The sequence below is a fragment of the Tetrahymena thermophila genome (genome assembly GCF_000189635.1).
Source record: "Tetrahymena thermophila SB210 genomic scaffold scf_8254600, whole genome shotgun sequence".
NCBI lineage: Eukaryota > Ciliophora > Oligohymenophorea > Hymenostomatida > Tetrahymenidae > Tetrahymena > Tetrahymena thermophila.
Window position 1 is genome coordinate 430,996 of NW_002476370.1, and position 19,620 is coordinate 450,615.

The 19,620-nt window shown below is 22.7% G+C and overlaps 5 protein-coding genes across 5 annotated transcripts; all 5 read right to left on the minus strand. All coding sequences in view use genetic code 6, as the record gives it.

The window, feature by feature from the left end:
- Positions 1 to 368: 368 nt before the first annotated feature.
- Positions 369 to 3,060, minus strand: TTHERM_00283250 (transmembrane protein, putative). The gene is made up of 2 exons (XM_001018181.2): positions 1,842 to 3,060; positions 369 to 1,789 (listed from the first exon to the last, which is right to left on the minus strand). Exons 1-2 carry the CDS (start codon positions 3,035 to 3,037, stop codon positions 538 to 540), a joined length of 2,448 nt encoding a protein of 815 aa, XP_001018181.2. The 5' UTR covers positions 3,038 to 3,060; the 3' UTR covers positions 369 to 537.
- Positions 3,061 to 3,960: 900 nt separating this feature from the next.
- Positions 3,961 to 4,191, minus strand: TTHERM_000283269 (transmembrane protein, putative; the record flags this gene model as incomplete). The annotated part of the gene is made up of 1 exon (XM_012798159.1): positions 3,961 to 4,191. The coding sequence occupies one exon, from the start codon at positions 4,189 to 4,191 to the stop codon at positions 3,961 to 3,963; it is 231 nt and encodes a 76-aa protein (XP_012653613.1).
- Positions 4,192 to 5,439: 1,248 nt separating this feature from the next.
- Positions 5,440 to 14,955, minus strand: TTHERM_00283270 (tetratricopeptide repeat protein; the record flags this gene model as incomplete). Its single annotated transcript, XM_001018183.2, has 1 exon — positions 5,440 to 14,955. The coding sequence occupies one exon, from the start codon at positions 14,953 to 14,955 to the stop codon at positions 5,440 to 5,442; it is 9,516 nt and encodes a 3,171-aa protein (XP_001018183.2).
- Positions 14,956 to 17,025: 2,070 nt separating this feature from the next.
- TTHERM_000283279 (hypothetical protein) lies at positions 17,026 to 17,445 on the minus strand (the record flags this gene model as incomplete). The annotated part of the gene is made up of 1 exon (XM_012798160.1): positions 17,026 to 17,445. One exon carries the CDS (start codon positions 17,443 to 17,445, stop codon positions 17,026 to 17,028), a length of 420 nt encoding a protein of 139 aa, XP_012653614.1.
- A 101-nt stretch (positions 17,446 to 17,546) lies between these two features.
- Positions 17,547 to 18,732, minus strand: TTHERM_00283280 (transmembrane protein, putative; the record flags this gene model as incomplete). The annotated part of the gene is made up of 4 exons (XM_001018184.2): positions 17,547 to 17,632; positions 17,745 to 17,750; positions 17,907 to 18,170; positions 18,306 to 18,732. The coding sequence occupies 4 exons, from the start codon at positions 18,730 to 18,732 to the stop codon at positions 17,547 to 17,549; spliced, it is 783 nt and encodes a 260-aa protein (XP_001018184.2).
- Positions 18,733 to 19,620: the final 888 nt, after the last annotated feature.

The window sequence follows — 19,620 nt, forward strand, 5'->3', positions numbered from 1 at the left end:
TTTAAATTTTATTAAATATAAAAATAATAATTATTATGTAGATAAACCTTTTTTCAAAATATAGAGCTTCTGAACCTTTATAGGACCCAAATAATAATTCTCTAATCGTTTAAAATAATGTACAAAAGCAGATTAAATTTTATTTTTAAATGATATTTATGATTCAAAGCAAATATATAAGGTTTATTTATATAGCCTATTGTTTTCTCAAAATAAACTTAAAAAATATCATATATATTTGATTTAATTAATTACATTTGTCTTAAAATTTTCAAAATTAATCCTTTATAAATAGGGACCTTAGAATAAGTTAATCTAAAATAAATTATTTTAATTATTTTAAAATAAAGGAAACTAATTATAGTAAACAAATTTATTATATCACTCGATTTTTTTGAATAAAAATATTTTTATAATTATGATACATTTTTTTTAAAATAAATAGATTATTAATATTAAATTATAAATAAATGCAATTATTTTTTATTATTATTAATATTTAAATGAGCTAATTAATTTTAAGTTGGATTTATATTGTCAATATTTGTGATGAATCCAATTAGTTAGTAAAGAATTTTGTATATTTTTGTCTATTGTTGAAATTATAGTATTATTGCATTCAAATTTAGTTATAAATTTAAAAAATTCTTATTTTAATAATAATTCATCTTTATCCAATTTGTTTAATTCTTCAATATGATTTAATTGTGTCTCTAAGTTAGCTTTATCAACTTGACTTGAAATAATAGGAAAGTTTATTTTTTCATTTTAGTGTTTTTTAGAAACTTGCTTAACTCTTTTATTTGTTATTTAATGTTCCTATTCTTTAAAATTAGATAGATCTATTCTTTTTTCAACATCATTACACTTCCCTTCCTGGTCAATTTAATTCTAACATATTTTTTAATTATTTTTAATGTTTTTTATTATATTTTTAAAATCCATCTATTCAGTATTCACTCCTTCTATTACTTTATCTTCTTTATCATATGTTTGTAAGCTTTCATCTCCTTTGAACTCTTAATCTCTACTACGAATATATGATTATAAGAAATTTAATTTCAAAATTGTTGCAGGCATTCGACTAGCATTTTCACTTTTTATTTAATTATTAATACTTAAAGTTTAATTAATTTAGTCTTTATCTATTTACACTTAACTTTTAGAATAATTTTCATCCTAAAATTTAAATTAATTACTCTCAAATAATTACAATTCCTATTCAACAGATTTATCAAATTAATTAGATAGTAATTCAATATTTTTGCTTTATTGATTTTTGTTCATATTATCTTTCTACTTATGATGCTTATCTAAAATGTATGATTTACTTAAATCAAATTAGTTAATTTGATTTGATGATGTTTGTTGAATATCTTTTAATACAGTTTTTTCTTAGTTTTATGGTGATTTGCAAACATCATTAAGTATTTCCTGATTTTCCTATTAATTCTTAAAGTGATAATCATTAATATTTTATTTAGTATTTACTTAATTATATTTATCTTATTTTTACTCAATCTGATTTTTCTATTTATTTTCTAAACAACTTTTGATTTTTAAACCATCTATATCATTATCTAAATTGCAACCACAAAATTATAGTGCTGCATATTAATCTTTAGTTAAAATTAACTTAACAGCCATATTTAATTTTATCAATTATTTATACATTTATAAAATATCCAATTATTCAAGAGTATAGTCCATTATTTTTTGATTTAATTTATATTCTTAATTTTAATTACTGCAATTAACTCTAAAGACCTTTAAAAATATTTTTTTTAATCTTTTTTATATTAAAAAGTGTTTTAATAAAATATTTTTTTAGAGAAATTTACTTTAAATAAATCGATATGTGTTTGTTTCTATCTAAAAAATCTGTTTTATTTATCTTTTCTTACAAATTTATAACTTCATCTATAAAAGAATTATTGTTATTGTTATTCTTATTTGGTTGATTTATTTGATTTCTTTAAATAATCTAAGCTGCCGTGCATTTAAATTATTCTTTTAAATGGAGTATGCATAAGTGTTAAAGCATCAAGTTTTTTGAAAACTTAGATGCAATAACTCCAATAGCCATAAATATACTTATCATTGAAAAAAACTAAGATAAGACTTCAGTTATCATAGGAAATTAAAATTCTTATTGTGAGAAATTTTAATCAACTTAAAATGTGAGCTAGCCATAAGCATCAAAACCAATCTTTTAATAAATATTATTTCTACTTAGAAAGTAATCTTACCTATCATAATTAGCTACATGGTCTTTTTGATATTTATTTTAAAACATCATTCCTTTTTATATGTACGAAGTCATCTTTTGGAAGTAAATTTCACCTTAAAAAACCAATAAGTCATCAAACTGGTAACTTTCCATTAAAAGATTTTATTGAAATTCGCTAGAAGTGTAATTAAATTATTATGTATTTAAATAAAAAGTAAAAGTCGTATCTTGATTGGTTAATATATTCATAGTTTCTTCTTTAGAAGAGCAGTTTTTCTGACCTTCACATGATGAAAAGTGAATTTAATAACTTGTTTAAATGTTATTAGAATAAACCAGCTGTTTTATTTTATCATTAGCATTATTAAAGTCTAAACAAGTAAAACCTTTCCAGCCAGGGTAGACATTTGCACAATCTTATGTAGGTATAATATATTAATTCGTATAATTTAAGCCATCTTCTACAAAATAAACGTCAATATTAAGATAATTTTTACCCGTTATTGCATAAAAATCACTAACTGAAAATCCATTCAACTCCAATTTGAATAGTATTGGTGACTATTCAAACTATAGCTATATTTCTTACTAATCCTAACATGTTTGAGAAAACAAAGTTATTTTAGGGAGTATTTTATTTCCAAAATAAAGATTTAGCATATAGCCTAAGTATATCACACCAAAAATAGTAATAATCACTGACAGAAACCCACCAAAGCAAGTACTATTTTAAATATTTGATTTTCCAAATTAAAAAGTAAATTTTTGTTGGAACATGTCCATTTTTAAAAAAAAATTTTAAATCATGTTTTCTTAATTTTTAAAGATAAATAATCATAAATCAAGAAATTTAATAACACAATAATTTATAAATAAATGTAACAAAACTATTTAATTAATGCGAAATCCAAAAATAAATTGTTTATATTAAATTCTAATTAAATAATTTGTAATATTAATAAAAACACTAAATTTTTAAATTATCATATCAGTATTGAATTTTATTTAAAATTTATAATATTATTATAATCTGATAATATTGAAACCATTGCTTATATTATAGTTTTAATAATGTCTTTTAAAGATTTGAAAGTGTCAGTTTATTTTTGAAAAATTCATCTGAAGATATTCGAAGAATATTTTTTGATTATTAGATTTGCTTAGTTGATCTATAAATAATATTTTATTTTGTAAATATATTAATTACTTCGCAGAACTTTATCAAAAGAAAGCCAATAATGCACTTTAGTAATAAATAGAGGTCTTAATTTTAATATATAGCACAATCTTATTTTTAAATATTTAAGAGAAATTTTTATTTTTTTTAAATAATATTTATTGCCTAAATAAGGCATTTAATAATACTATTTATCCTCACTCTTTATATTCAATTTAGTTAAATATTTAATTTATTCAAATAAATAAAAAAAACATATTTTTTATTTAAAATACAATTTTGATATAATTATAATTATTTATTAATTCATATAATTAAGATTAGGATAATTTGGAATAGATCTTAGAATTTTTACTTTTAAATATGAATAAAAATATTTATTTTTTAATGAAAAACTCTTTTATAAAAAATAAAATTTAATTTTTAAATTAATTTAATGGAATTAATATTTTGATTTAAATGCTTATAAAACATATACAAAGTAAGTATTCAAAATATTTATTTAAAAAATGGCTTTTTTATTAGTGGTTACAATTCATTTATTTTAGTAGAATCAAGAGCATTAAGCAAGCCATGAGCGAGGTCTTTAATTACAAGATCCAGAACAGCATTAATCATTAGATGAGCATGGAGCTCCAGGGCCATAACAATCATCAGAAGATGAGACCTACTAATAATTAAATTAACTCATTTCTACATTATTAGATTTTTGAACAAAATAAATGGAGGAAGAAACCATTATAACTCCTAATATAAGGATAGCAATTAATTTTTGAATGTTCATTTTTTTATTTTTTAGCTCTAATTAATTATTTTTACTAAATAATTATAAAATTTTATTTTATTTTTTTGTTAATAGTGATTAATTGATATTCTTTTACAGTCATATTAAGATTGAGAATATAATTTATAATTTGTTAGAATCAAAACATTATGCTATAGGCAAGATTTCCTTTTAATTTATTTGTTATATACTTAAATATTATTATAAAAAAATATTTTTGTAAAAGAAGAATACAATTTTTTAATATGTATGTACTTTTACATGTTTATTAGGATAAAAACAAGTGATAAATAAAATATATAATACGAATAAAATTTAATATAATTTATTTTAATATTTTTATCAACTTTTTAAATGGTTGTCTTTTTAATTAGTTTTTCAAAAATTAGACTATATTACACAATAATTCTTTTATTATGATTAAATGAGAAAATAAAAAATTAATTATTATAATTGTATTTTTATTTCTTTTATTTTTACATTCTATTATTTTAGAATAATTTATAATTATTATAAATAAAAAGTATTTTAGTGATTTAACATAAATTTTAAATTGTTTTATATATCCATATAATATATCTATTTTATAATCATATAAACACTTTTCAAACAATAAAATTAATTGATTTGTAAAAATTAAATAATTTCCACTATTATTAATCTTGAAATTAAAATATCGCTAACTGTGTGGAGATATTCTATTTAATTTTTTCATTTTAAGCTAATATAATATTGCTCACTCTATATTTTTATTGCTTTCAACAAATTTTAGATAATAAAGCTGATCCTTTTGAAATATCACCTACCATATGATATTAGGATTTGTGATATTTCAAATGATTATTATATTATTCATGAAAATTTTTTGTCCTTATTTATTACCACCTGCCAATTAAATTTATGTATAATAAATGAAAAATATTATTTACATTAGATCATATATTAGAGTTTTATAAATAAAAATATTTTAAGTGTAATCACCCTATTAATTTTATATTTTTCAGATAACTAATTTTTAAATCAAGAAGAATAGAATTTTATGAATTAAATATAATTCTCTTTATTAAAAATAGAAAATAATAACGATAATTATTATTATTTTTAAATCTTGATTGAAAGAAACTGATTTTACAAGGATTAAAAATTTTTTTTGATGAATACTTAAAATAAAAAATAAATTAAAAACTTAAAATTAATAATTAATTTATGATTAATTCTTGTAAGGCTATAAATAATAATGAACTGATGTCAGCTTTGATGATGAAGGTAGTTTTAGATCAAATTTATTTTTTTTTTGAATTCTTCTTAGAAAGGAGAAATTTTCAAGCAGTTTTAATATATTTTTATTGCTTCAGAATGTTGCTTAAGTTTTATATAGTTTACTGCCATGTTATTTAAGCATTCAATGTTATCCTGATTAAGGCTTATACAAAATTAATAATACTCATTTGATTTTTCGAAGTTTCTTTGCAGTGAGTATATATTTCCTAGACTAAAGAAATATTAATCATTTGAAGGTGCAATTTCAATACATTTTTCAAAGCAACTTATTGCTTCTTTGTAATTCTTTATGTTTTCATAAGCTATACCAAGATTATAGTGAGCTCTTTCAAAGTTTGGATTCAGCTGTATGCATTTCATATAACAGTTTATTTCTTCAATAGGCATTTTTAAACAATTGTAGATATCTGCCAAATTATAATAATATTTAGCATTTTCTGAGTCTATTTATACAGATTATTTGAAATAAATCAATGCTTCCTGATAATTTTCTTATAGTCTTTAGCATATTCCTATATTATGTAAGTATTTCGCATTTTTTGGAGAATAAGATAAAGCCTTTAGCAAGGCATTGAGTTCTTTGGCATGTTTGCATTTTTATCTGTAAAGTAATGCAATATTGAAATTGGCTAATTCATTATTAGAATCAATCTCTAATGCTTACTTAAGAAGCTTTTTTGAATTATCATAATCATTTTATTCTCTGTATATTATTGCTAATTAAATAACTGAATTAATATGATATGGATCTTTTTCTATACTTAATTTAAAACTGGTTTGAGCATCTGATATGTTACCATTTTATTTTTAAATTATTCCCAAATTGTAGTATGCTGCTGTGTAATTTGGATTTATTTTGATTATTTTTTAGAGGTATTTAATTGCCTGCTAAGGTTCTCCTTTAGCTTTCAAAGCAGAGGCTAAATTTAATAGACATTCTACATTAATACGATCTAGAGTATATCCTTTTTAGAAATAATTGATAGCCCCATCGTAGTCTCCTTTAGCATAATAACACAATCCTAGATTTGTGAAATAATCGCAGAAATATTAATCCAATTTTATGCACTAACTAAATAATTATATCGCCTTTTCGTACTTCCCTTTTTATCTGTAAATAATACCGAGATTGTTAAGCATCTTTCTATCATTTGGACTGATCTTTTAAATTTCTTTATACATCTTTTTTTCTTGCTTTATATTTCCTAATTCTCCATGACAAAGTGCAAGATTAAACAGTGTAAAAGTGTTTGTAGGTTATATTGAGAGACTTTAATCAAAAGATTTTATTGCTTCCTATAGATTTCCCTGGCGCTTGTAAAGATAAGCTTGAGCTGAATATACTAAATAGTCTTAAGGCTTGAGCTCAATTAATTTGTCAATTAATTATTTTGCTTAATTGAAATTATCATATGAAATTTAAATTAAAGCCATTTTGAAAAGAATTTCTGTATTTTCAGGGTTAATTTGAGTTTATTTTTGATAATGAATTAGAGCTTCTAAATATTGCTAGTCTTATTCATAAGCTTCACCTAGTATACCATTAATATTAGGGAACTTTGGATTTAGCTGTAAACACTTTTTAAGAGAATAAATAGCCTAATCTGGACAGCCTATCTCCAATCTTGCTTTACCTAATAGATATTAGACTTCGTAAGAATTTGGATTTGATGAGAGATATTTTTGATACTAAATAATAGAAGATGAAAGATTTCCTTATTATTAAAGAACTTTTGCATGTAATTTAATCACTTCAGGGTCATTAGGATTTTTATCAAGACATTATTTAATCAAAGCAAATGATTTGTCGATATCCTTCACCTCTTTGTAAGCAAGAGAGAGGCCAATCTTTAGTTTATGAATATCTTTTAGAGTTAGAGGTTTTGAGTAAATGGATTGAAGGCTGACGAAATCATAATTTAAGCATTTTTATAACGCCTCTTTAGCTTCTTCATACATTTCTTTGTTTAAGTAGTAATACCCTTAATTTAGCAGACAAAGCTCACTTTTAGGATAAAGTGAGAGACAGGTATTAAATGATTTTATAGCTAATTCTTCTTCTTTTTTTTCTGCATGAATAATACCTTATAGAATTAATTTGAGTTCACTGTTAGAAGCAGGGTTTAATTTGTTGCCTTCTTCATAATACTCCTAGTATTTTTTACTACCTTTGCAGTAAAAGAAATATGCTTATAAATATTAAATATTTTCATTATCCTTGTTTATTTACAAGCACTTTTTAATACACCTTACTATCTGAGAGTCTGTTTCATTGTATATTAAAATTTGAGCTTTCAAGAAATGATACATAAAGTTATTTTCAAGTTAATTTGAGTATTTCTTTAGAGAATCATTGCATTATGTAAATGATTTCTTCATGAAATAGCTCGATATAATTTTGATCATGCATTCTTAATTTTGGTCTTACACCTTTAGGCTCTTTTCATATTGAGAAATAGCATTATCATATTTATGCCTATTAAAATAAAAGTTTCCAAAAAACAATAGGAGAGAGGCATCATTATCAAATAAGTGCTAATATTCAGCAATGGTTTTATCAGCTTCCTCATACTTATTCTGCAAAATATATACTTTTAATAATTTTTTTGCACCTCTTTTGTTTGATTTTTCAATCTATACACTTTTTTTATAGTTTTCTTCAGCTAGTGAGAGGTTATTTTTAACTTTTTAGAAGTATTTACCTAAGTTAACATGAGAGTTTGGGTTTTAAGTATCGTAGAGTATACTTTCTATGAAACACTTTTTTGCACTTTCCTCTTCTTTTTCCTTGTAATATATTTCACCTAAATAATTTAGGCATAAGGCATGCTCTTTATTCAGAGATAAGCATGTCAGATAAGCCTTTTTAGCTTCTTATTGCTCATTTAATAATTTTAGAATATTTCCCAACCAAAAGAAGCTTTCGCTGTTTTGCGGATCAGCATTAGTAGACTTTAAGAAGAACTCCTCTGCCTTTTTATATTCGCTTTGCTGGTAATAACAAAGTCCTATTAGATGATATGACTTTGACAGTATTTATTTTTTTTAATTATCATCTTGTAAACATATTTCAACACTTTTATCACATAAATTGATAGCTTCTTTGTACATTTTAATATTATAGTAGCTTTAAGCATTCAAATTTATAATCTCTATTTCTGGATTTGCTACTTTTTATAAATATTTTTCAAAATGATTACAAGCTTTTAAATATTCTTTTTAGCCATATTCTAACTTTCCAAAGGCTTCATAATAAAGAGGATCATTCGAGTTAAGTTATATTGCCTTATTGAAACTAGATCTAGCTTCATCGTACTTTTTTTACTTCTTCTTTAAAACCCCTAATTAGTAAAAAGATTTATCATGTTGATCATTCTTTTAGAATTCTAAAATAGCCTTATCTATTTATTTTAATTTTACATACAACATCCCCTATAAATATAAAGCATTCTCATGTTTGTTATCAATCTGCAATAATTTATTTAAAAATTCTTAGCATTTTTCAGTATTTTCTTGCTAAAAGTAAGCTTGCGATAACACTAGCAAAGCATTTACATTTTAATCAACAAATTTTACATCAAATTCGTTATAGAATTCAATAGTTTTTGTTAGGTCTTTTTGAATATTCAAATAACAAAAACCTAAGAGTACTTTGCATTCATCGTATGAAGGCTTTAATTCCAGTGCTTTTTGAGTGTATTCTAAAACTTTTTGATATTCTATTCCTTCATATGCATACACTTATGCAAGAATGAAATATACTTCAAAATCGTCGCTATATTTATTAATATAGCCTGATAAACTTTTTTTTATTTCATCATATTTTTTTTGCTTCAACAAAGTTGTATGAATCTTTTAAAAGCAAAACTTAGAATATTTGCTTGAAGAGCACTCAAAGCATTTCTAATACAATTTATGGGCTTTTGGTAATTAATTTAAGTTAAAATAACTTTCAGCCAAATAGTAATAGTATTTAGGATCATTAAAATCAAATAAATTTTCGAAGTTTTCAAAGTTCTCAAGTAAAGTTAATCCTTTCTAATACTCTTTAGCTTTAATGTAAAAATATCCTAATTTAATCTTGCTATTCATGTCTTCTGGATTTCTAACAATAGCTGCTTCAAAGCATGGTAAACATAAATCTTTCATTCCAAGTTTTTTGTAGCAACATCCTAGCAAATAATATAATTCAGGAATCTAATCATAAGTATTTAGGCATATTTCTAATTTCTCCAGAGCATTTTTGTAATCTTTTTAAATGAATTATAATTTAGCTAAGATAAATAACCCTGAAATATGATCAGGATTGTGCTCTAAAAGTAACTCTATATTTTTCTAAGATTCCTCATAATTACCTAAAGCTAGGTTAACATTTGCTAAATGATAACGATATTCAATCATATCAGGGTATAGAGCTATAGATTTGTTTAAAATTTCATTAGCCTCTTTTAGTAGATTCTTTCTAACGTAGCACATAGCAACACGATATTAAATTTCTCTGCTTCCTTCGTTTTCTTTTAAATATTTCTCATAGCTTTCTATAGCTTCTTGATAAAGCTTTTATTTATATTAAATATCTGCTATATTTAAATTCAGTTTTGTTTTTTTTGGATATTTTTCCAGTAGATTTTATAAAATTTTTATTTGCTTTTTAGGTTATTATTATAAATCAAAAAGGTAATTAAGCAATTCATAGGTTTCTTCTATATCTGGATACAAATTCATGAATTTACTGAGGGTACTTATTGCATCTACTGTCTAACCTTTTTTAATGTAAGCTTTTCCTAAATTGAGAAGATAGTCTTTGTGTAATCTGTTTATCTGACCTTACTTTTTGAAGGCTGCAATTGCTTTGTTCATATCTCCAATATTCATGTAACATAAACCCAAGAGGTTTTATGCATTATCAAGACTAGAGTTAATCTTTATACATTCTTAAGCAAAAATAATTGCTTAGTTAAAATCTTTGGTTTCAAATAATATCTTGGCATATTAATAAAAGTATTGAGAATCTTTTGTGTTATATTTAAACGCTTTCTAATACATTTCAAGAGTTTATTTTACATCTCCTTGTTTATACAAAGATTCTGCTAATAGTATTAAAACTTCTGCATCTTTTGGGTTTTGATCTATGCACAGCTCAAAAAATTGTATAGCTTTTTCTGTTTAGTTCATCTACTTGTGGCACTAGCCAATTAATTTGATTATTTCATATGTATTTGGCTTTTAAGCTTCACAGACACTGAGATATTAAATAGCACTTTTAAATTGATTTTTCTAATATTGGCAGATACCCATGAAGTGATTTGCATCATAATTTTCTGAATCCTGCTATAAAATTTTTTCTAATTCCTCGCTAGCCTTATCATATTTCAAAAGTGAAATCAAATTTTAAGCAAAAGCTAATCTGAAAGGAGGATAATTAGGACTAATCCTTACACTCTATTTTAAATGTTCTACAGCTTCTTCAATTTTTTTATGCTAAGTTGAGAGCTTAGAAAGTTGGTACAAACAAAACCCGCTACAATTATTTTTGTGTTCTTTTTCATTTATAATACATTCTAAAAAGTGAAGCATGACTGATGATATGTTCTTATTTTTGTAAGCTTCATAAACAACAACAGCTTTCTTCTTCATTTCTGGGAAAAAGTCATCTAAATTTAGCTTCCTTGAATTGATAACAAAAATAAAAAACTCATATAATTAGTTATTTGGGTTGATTTGTAAACATATTTGATAATTTTCAATAGCTTCTTTGAATTATCCAAGTGAGCTGTAGCATTAAGCAATAGCACATATATTAATTTCCTCTTTATGAATTATTTTTTTTGCTTCATTTAGATACTTAAGAGCTTCTTCTACCTTTTTCATATTCAAATAAACTATTCCCAGTCTATTGTTACTATTGAAATTATCCTCTGGTTTTAATTACAAACTCTTCAAATAGAAGTTGGCTGCAACTTCAAAATTACAATTCTTTTCTTCAATATGACCAAGTAGGTAAAATCCTAAGTAGTCATTGGGTTGCTAATTTGAGTATTCCTCAAAATAAAGAAAAGCTTTACTTAAATCTTGCTTAGATTTCATATAGAGGCCAGATTTGAATGAAATGTAAGAATTTGATCTTATGCTTAACAAATTTTAAAATTCATTTTCTTCTTATTCAACATATTCCCAGTTGTTATGCTGGTCAAGCTCCTCATAAAAAATTGTTTAAGCAAGTTATTCGTTTTAACAACTATTCTACAATTCATATTTTCTTTAAAGTGCAAGTTCATGAGTAGGATTAAGAGTTAAGCACTACTTTAGGTAATGCACCTAAGAATCTTTTTTTCCAATAATTCTCATTAAATCACTTAAATAGTATTAGCATTCATCATTAGTAGGATTAATTTCCTCCCATTCTTAAAGTAATTATATACATTTTTCGTAATCTTTATTTTGCATATAATAAATATATTTTTTAAAGGCTTTTGATTCCTTCAATGTTTTTTTGTGGTAAATTTCAAGCTCTTTATTTTATTAAACTTCGTAAATTTAAATCAATTATTCATGTGCTCCTAAATGATATTTATCAATTTTAATGCAATTGTTAAGTGACTTAATAGAATTTTCAAACATATTCTATTTAAAGAGCAAAATACCTGTTCTGTAGTAGCTCTCTGCATTTTTTTAGTCTAGTTTTAAGGATCTGTTGTAATAACCTATGCTCAAATTAATTTTATTCTCCAAGACATGAGCTATGTTATAGTAAGCTTTAGATTTTAGATCATCTTAGGAAATTTCATTATTTATCTCATCAATTTAAATCTTCTTAATTTATTGGATACTCTTTAAAACTCTCTTTTCTTTATAGGTAAGAAAGTTACTTTTGTAGGTCTAATAATTGAACAAAGCCTAATTTGCATAGTAGATCACTTGATTTTTCTAATTTTATGTTCCAAAAGCTGCTGAAAGATCAATATAGCATGCCTTATTTAATTGATTTAAAATTAAACTCTTTTAAAGTTGTAAAATCCCTTTCTTTGGAATTTTATATGCCATGTAGAGTAAACCAAGTGTGTGGAAAAACTTGTAAAAAGAATTCATATCTTTAAGAGATTAAGCATATTCTTAAGAGAGCTATTCCTTTAAATTATTGATCTCAAGTTCTTTTGTAAAGCAATATGTCTAAATAACTTTTTTTATTTTGTGAATGTCTGCAGTCTCAGTTGTTTTCAAAAATCTTTTGATACAATCATCCATTTATTTTTTAGCAATTTCACATATTTTAACTTACTATTCAGGAGATTTAGTTTCACTATAATGAAAAGAATTCAGATAAGCCTTGATTGCTTTTATATATTTTTTCTTCAAAGTATACAAAGAACCTAATTAATTCCATGTTAAAGAGCACTTAGGATTTATTTCTAAGCTTTAATAATATTTTTCTTTGGCAAATTTGATATTATTTTTTAGGAGAAAACAGTCACCTAATGCTAAATACACTAAGTTTTGCTTGGGATTGATAGATAAACTTTTGTCTAGTGATTCAATAGCCTTATCATACATATCTTTGTCTTTATATGCTAGACCTAATTTATATAATATTTTATAATTATTACTATCTACTTCTAGAGCCTTCAAACAGTTAACTATCTCAACCTCCTTTATTTTTTTAAAAGTCTAAAGTCGATCTTATGTACATTATTTATTTGAGTGATCAAATTTTAAGCTAAGATCAAAACATTCCAAAGCCTCTTCCAACCTATTTTATAACCTATAAATATTACCGAGCTAATAAAGAATTTATGGGTTTGTTTAGTTAACTTTTTACCCCTTCAAAACAACATCCTCTGCTTTCTTTATCTGTTTTTGTACTAAATAATAGTCTCCAAGCTTAATTATTGAATCTATATGTTTATTGTCTTTTTCAAAGCAAATGTTAAAGCAATTAACAGCTTCATCTTCTTTACTCTTTCCTAAATAAGATTTACCTAGTTAGAAATACACATCAGCATCATCAGGAGAAAGCTCAATAATTTATTTATAATGACTAATTTCTTAATCAATCATTCCTCTTTTTTAATACAGCTTTGCAATAACTTTCAGTGCTTCTATGTCGTTTGGTTATTTCTCTAAATGCTCCTTTAAATTTTGAGTTTCTTAGACCAACTCAGCTTTGGAAAGAGATTTGCTCATCAACTTTTTTAAGTATTTATTATCTATAAAAATATTTTTATTTATTTTAACTTAATCTTTTTTTTCTTCATCGATTTCTTTATCATCTTTACTTTAATCTTTTGCATCTTTTTTCACTAATTTTTATTAATTTTTCTCAAGTTTTTTCTTTTTTGAATCTTTTCTTGCTACCTTTCCTTTTTCTACTTCTATTTCTTCCTCATCTTCATTTCCATCAGAATCTTCAACTTTTTTGCTACTCCTTTTTCTTCTCTTTTCAGTTTATCTACTATGCTGCTCTTTATGTTTTTCTTATTCATCCTAAGTTTTAACATCGCTATCGATAGATTTAGTTTTTTCAATAGATTAATCCTGCTATTCATTATTTAAATCTTATAATTGGACTTCTTTTTCAATACTTTCTTGATTCACTATTGATAAGCTATCAGATTTTTTTAAAATCACTTGTTGATCTTAATTAAAGAATGATAGTAATTCTTGTACAGTTAATCTTTTCTATATATTTAGATTAAAAATATCATTTTGAAGTAGGCATTTTAGAGATTAATCAATTTTTAAGCTTTCTATTACAGAACTGATGCAATTTTATTAATGAAGATTTATGCTTACTGCTTCGCTTTATCCCAATAAAATAAGCATGACTATACCTAATGCCCAGACATCATATTTTTCTTTTCTCTTTACACCACTATCCCAAATATTTAGGGCTTAGGAAAGCATTTCGGGAGAATATAAAAAGTATTTTCCATCTCTACCAGATCGGACATAACTTTTATAAATACCATCTTTTTCATCTGAGCTAACAAATTTATTACAAAAAATTTTAACATTTCCATGCTCGTTAAGGAAAATATATTCAGGTGACATATCCATTAAAAAACAATTATATTTATGCAAGTAGCTCATAGCATTAGCTATTTATGCACAAACTTTGAATAAATAATCATTGCTTTCTATAATAGCATCGTCTTTCTTTTCTTTAATCCAGTCAAAAATCGTTTTTTCAGGTCTCTCAAACTAAATAAAGCAGTAATTCTCAATTTAAAAGCTATCTAGATACTGTAGGATATTAGAATTGTTGCTATTTTTTAACATCTAAATCATTCTATTTACTTCTTCTAACTTTTCAGGTCTAACATCTTCAGTAGAATTAACACTTAATTACAATGACTTTATTAAGCATTTTTGCTTTTTTGTTGTATCATACCCGCTAATTATACAAGCACTCTAACTTGGATACTCCTAAACTGAGTAAATTATAAATTTTTTGCCTTCCCTTAGAAGTTGTTCTGATTTATTCATGTAAGCTTTATATTTAAATCTTTCCTTTAAATAAATTTTTGAACTCCTATGTAAAAAAATCAAACAATTTTTTGGTGTTTTTTATTTAATAGAATTTTTAAAGATAGAAAAATAGCTTATTTAATTGACTTATTCTGATTAAATATGAAATAAAACAATGAATATTTGTTATATATTCTTCTCTTTCTGATCTTTAGTAGCTACTTTAAAGATATCTATCTATAAGTATATCAAATTCTAACAAAGAAATGAAAAAGAATTATTATAAAATCAAAATAAACATTTAATTCTAACTAACTTTGTCTAAGATTGTCTCTATTAGATACTCATATTTTATTTGATCAAAGCATATTTATTTCATTTATTCTAATTTACCATTTAAAAATTATATTAAATGTATATATTTCTAAAAAATGAACTTATATCTAAATGTTAAAATTAAAATAAATGAAATTTTATTTTGTAATTCATAAAAAAATTAATTGATTCAAATTTTTAATTAACCTTCTTTAATTTTTTTCATAATATTGAATTATTTGTGATAATTTTTCAATAATATTTAAATTTATTTTATTTTTAGATACTTAAATTTGTAATAAATTTAGTAAATATCATCTAAAAAAACAGGGACTATAAAAAAGCAAAATCTTATTAGTTTTGAATAAATTAGCATAGTTTTATGTTTTAAAGCATAAAGTTCTATTTTTATATTATTGAAAATGATTGATATTTTTTGAAAAATAATTTTTTTGGATAATTTGTACATTTTTAAATAGTTTTTATGCAATTTTCAAAGATTACTATACACATAGTATAAATTTTATAAGAATTCAAATTATTGGTACCTTATTAAATTTTATTTGTAAATTTAAATCTTTTTTTGTAAAATTTGAAAACATGATTTTTTTAAAAAAGAGTTTTCTTTTTTGCTTTTTAAGTCCAAAAAAATATTTGGGCTAACAATTTTTCAAGGTCTCTAAACAAATAAAATTGCTTAAAATCTTTATCATAATTTTTGAGTTTTTTTAAAAAACAATTATATCAATAAAATTTTAAAATATTTTTAAAGAATTTTATAATTTTTTATTTTCTATTGAAAATAAATAAATATTTTAATATTGATCTGTCTTAGTTGTTGGAAGAAAATGTAAATAAATTATAGAAAGATATTGTTTAGAGTTCTATTTATAAAAATTTATAAATTGATTAAAAAATATTAAAAATTAATTAGGTAAAAGCTTATAAAAGTACAACTTACTATTTTTATTTTTAAAATAATAAAAATAAATATAAATTTAAAAATTAAATAATCATTTTTAATTCATATAAAAATATCTAAAAATTTAACTTAAATGCAAACTAATTTTAAAATTAAAAATTCTAATTATTATGAAAATTAATCCTCATTAATATGATTATTTATTATCAGTAAAACACTTCATATTTAATGAAATTTATAATAATTTTTTTAAAACAAAAATTCCTCTTAAATTAAAAATGAAAAAATTTTGTTAATTTATTTTAATAAAACTGAACGAAATCAAAAGAAAAACTTAGAATAACTTAATACTAAGGAATTTAATATATTTTAGTCAATAGATGACTAGCTATTTATAGAGTTATTGCTATATTTAAACTTTTCTAAGAAATTCTAAAGTTCTTACTTTTAGAGAAAAACATCCTTGTCTAATTTATTTAATTCTTATATATGGTTTACATGATTTGCTTAAAATTTTTTTGCAACCTACTTTGTTGTTACTTTGCTTTAGTTTTCTGCTTTTTTTAAGTTTTCTAAAAATATCTGCTTAAATATTTGATTTGATTTTTATTCTTGAATATCTTTAAAATTATAATATGGTTAATTAATTTTTTAATTTATAAAATGCTTTTTAAAATAATTCGAACTTTTAAGATAATATTTGTTTTTTAATTTAACTTTTTTGCTTGGTTTATTTTTATTTTCTTTTTTTTATGAATTTTATATTTCTATATCTTCAATTTCAAATATTTACAAGCCGTCATCTCCTTTAAAATCTTAATCTCTGCTTCGTATGTATGATTCAGTAAAATTCAATTTAAAGTGTTAAGCTTACTTTTAAATTTTGATTTTGTTCTATTCTACTAATTAGAGTTCTTGAATTTTATTATCTCCCTTACTTTCAAATAATTATTTACTTTCATCATTGTCTTATTACTTATAATTAAAATTTAGTAGAGGACTATCATATGATTTCGTCTCTTACTTAATTGTTTCATCAATATAATTACTATTTTAATTTTCTAATCTCTTGAAAATAAAATCTTCTTGTAAAATGTTTTTGCATGCTTCTGTACTTTGATTTCCAGGCAAATTTAATGATATATTTTTATTTGATAATATTTATTTATGATTTATAATAGAAATGTCCTCTTTTTTCTATGGAGATTAATACTGATTATGAGATATTTATTCATTTTACATGCCTTATTTATTATCATAAATATTACCATTTATTTTTTAATTAATTTAGTTGGTTTAATCACCTCTTTTTTGTTCTTCAAAAAGTTTTAAATTCATTATTTTCTTAGTTTCAAATGTATTTAAATGATCTTCAAAGTCGCAACCACAAAATTTTAATGCAGCATACTAGTCCTTAGTTAGAATAACTTTTATTGCCATGTTTAATTATATTAATTACTTATAAATTTAAAAAATATCCATTTATTCTAGAGCATAGTTCATCATTTATTAATACAAATCAGTTTATTCCACTTTATTTTTAACCCTAAAAATTTTTAATATAAGTTACTTGAACCTAATTAATTTTATAAAATATTAAATTATTTTTAAATTCATCAAAAAACTTACTTTTAAAAAATGTTTAAGCAACTCTTTTTATTCAATTTTTAGTTAAAATTTGTTTTTTAAATTTGTTCTTGAGCTCCAATTAATTCATCCGCAAAAAAATTACTTTTATCATTTTTTTGAGAATCGCATTCTTATTTTCCAATTAAGTTTACTGCTGTGCATTTAAATTGCTCTTTTAAATATAATTCACATAGATTTTAAAGCATAAATTTCCTAGAAAAATTAGATGCAACTACTCCAAAGAACATTAGAATGTTGAATAAAGAAACAAACTATGATAATATTTCAGTTATCATAGGGAATTAATACTCTTATTTGCAGAATGTTTAATCCAACTAAAAGGTTATGTATCCATAGCCATCAAAACCTATTTTCTATTAGATATTATTTCTACTTAAAAAATCATCATTTCTTATATAGTTAGCTAAATAATCTTTTTAATACTTGTCTTAGAATATCAATCCTTTTTAAATAGTAGAAGTAGTTTTTTAAAGTGTAATACTTCCATAAACAACTAATAAATCATCTAATTAATATATTTCCATTACATAACTTTATTAAAATTGACCAGAAGTATAGTTATATTGTTAAGTAACTATATAAACTTCTAGAAAAGTTGTCTGTTTGATTAGCATATCCAAAGTTTCTTACTCTGATGAGCAATTTTATTCTCCTGCACATGATGAAAATTGAATTTCAATAGTCGACTCTAATGAATCAGAATACACCATTGTTTTCATTTCATCACTTATATTCTTAAAATCTATACAAATATACCCTTACCATTGTGGATAGGTATTTCCACAATCTTCTGTTGGTAATAGGTATTGATTTGTATAATTTAGACCATATTAAACATAGTAAAGATCAATATTAAGATATTTTTTTCCAGTACTTGCTTAAAAATCATCAATTAGAAATCCATTCATTTAAAATTAGAATAAAATAGGAGACTACTCAAATGATAATCTTATCTCTTACTTATTCTATGAAGTTTACTACAAAGAAGTTATTTTAGGAAGCAATTTATTTCCAAAATACAGACTTAACATATAGCTTAAATATAATATGCCAAAAAGGATAATAATAATTGACAAAAAACCTCCAAAGCATGTACTATTTTAAAAATTTTACTTGCCTGAATTAAAAGCGAATTTTTACTAGAATATATCGATTTTTTTAAAAAAACTTACTCCACCCATTTACTTATTTTCTTTTTTATGCAAATCTGCTTGCTTGCTTACTTTCTATGTGATATTAAAAAATTAGGTAATTTTTAAATTGGAAATAAATAACTTTTTCTAATAACTCTCCTTAGATTAAATTTTATTCAATTATTATTAAAAATATTGTAATTTTTGTTTAATAAATATATAAGCTCTTGTAAATTTATTTAAATTTTTATTTAGCTATCACAATAAGTATATTTTATAAAAAAAAATTTAAATACATGTATTACCATAAAACCTCATTAACTCGCAACCTGTAAATTCAAAGAATTTTCGATTTATTGAGGTTTTAATTTGCACTTTAAATAGATATATGATATTCTAAATTATTTTAGTGATTACCATCATATATAATATATAATATTTTGATTGATCATACAACATAAATGATTATTATTTTTATAACTATTATTAAATTTTCTTTTTGTCTTGTCATAGCAAATATATTAATTGTAAATACTTAAATTAGTTTGAGATTTTAGTATTGAAATTATTGAAATGTCTAATTTTTAAAGTTTCATATCAAAAGTAGTAGGCATCTTTGATTTTGAATTATCTATCATATTTACTTGAATTAATTATTCAATT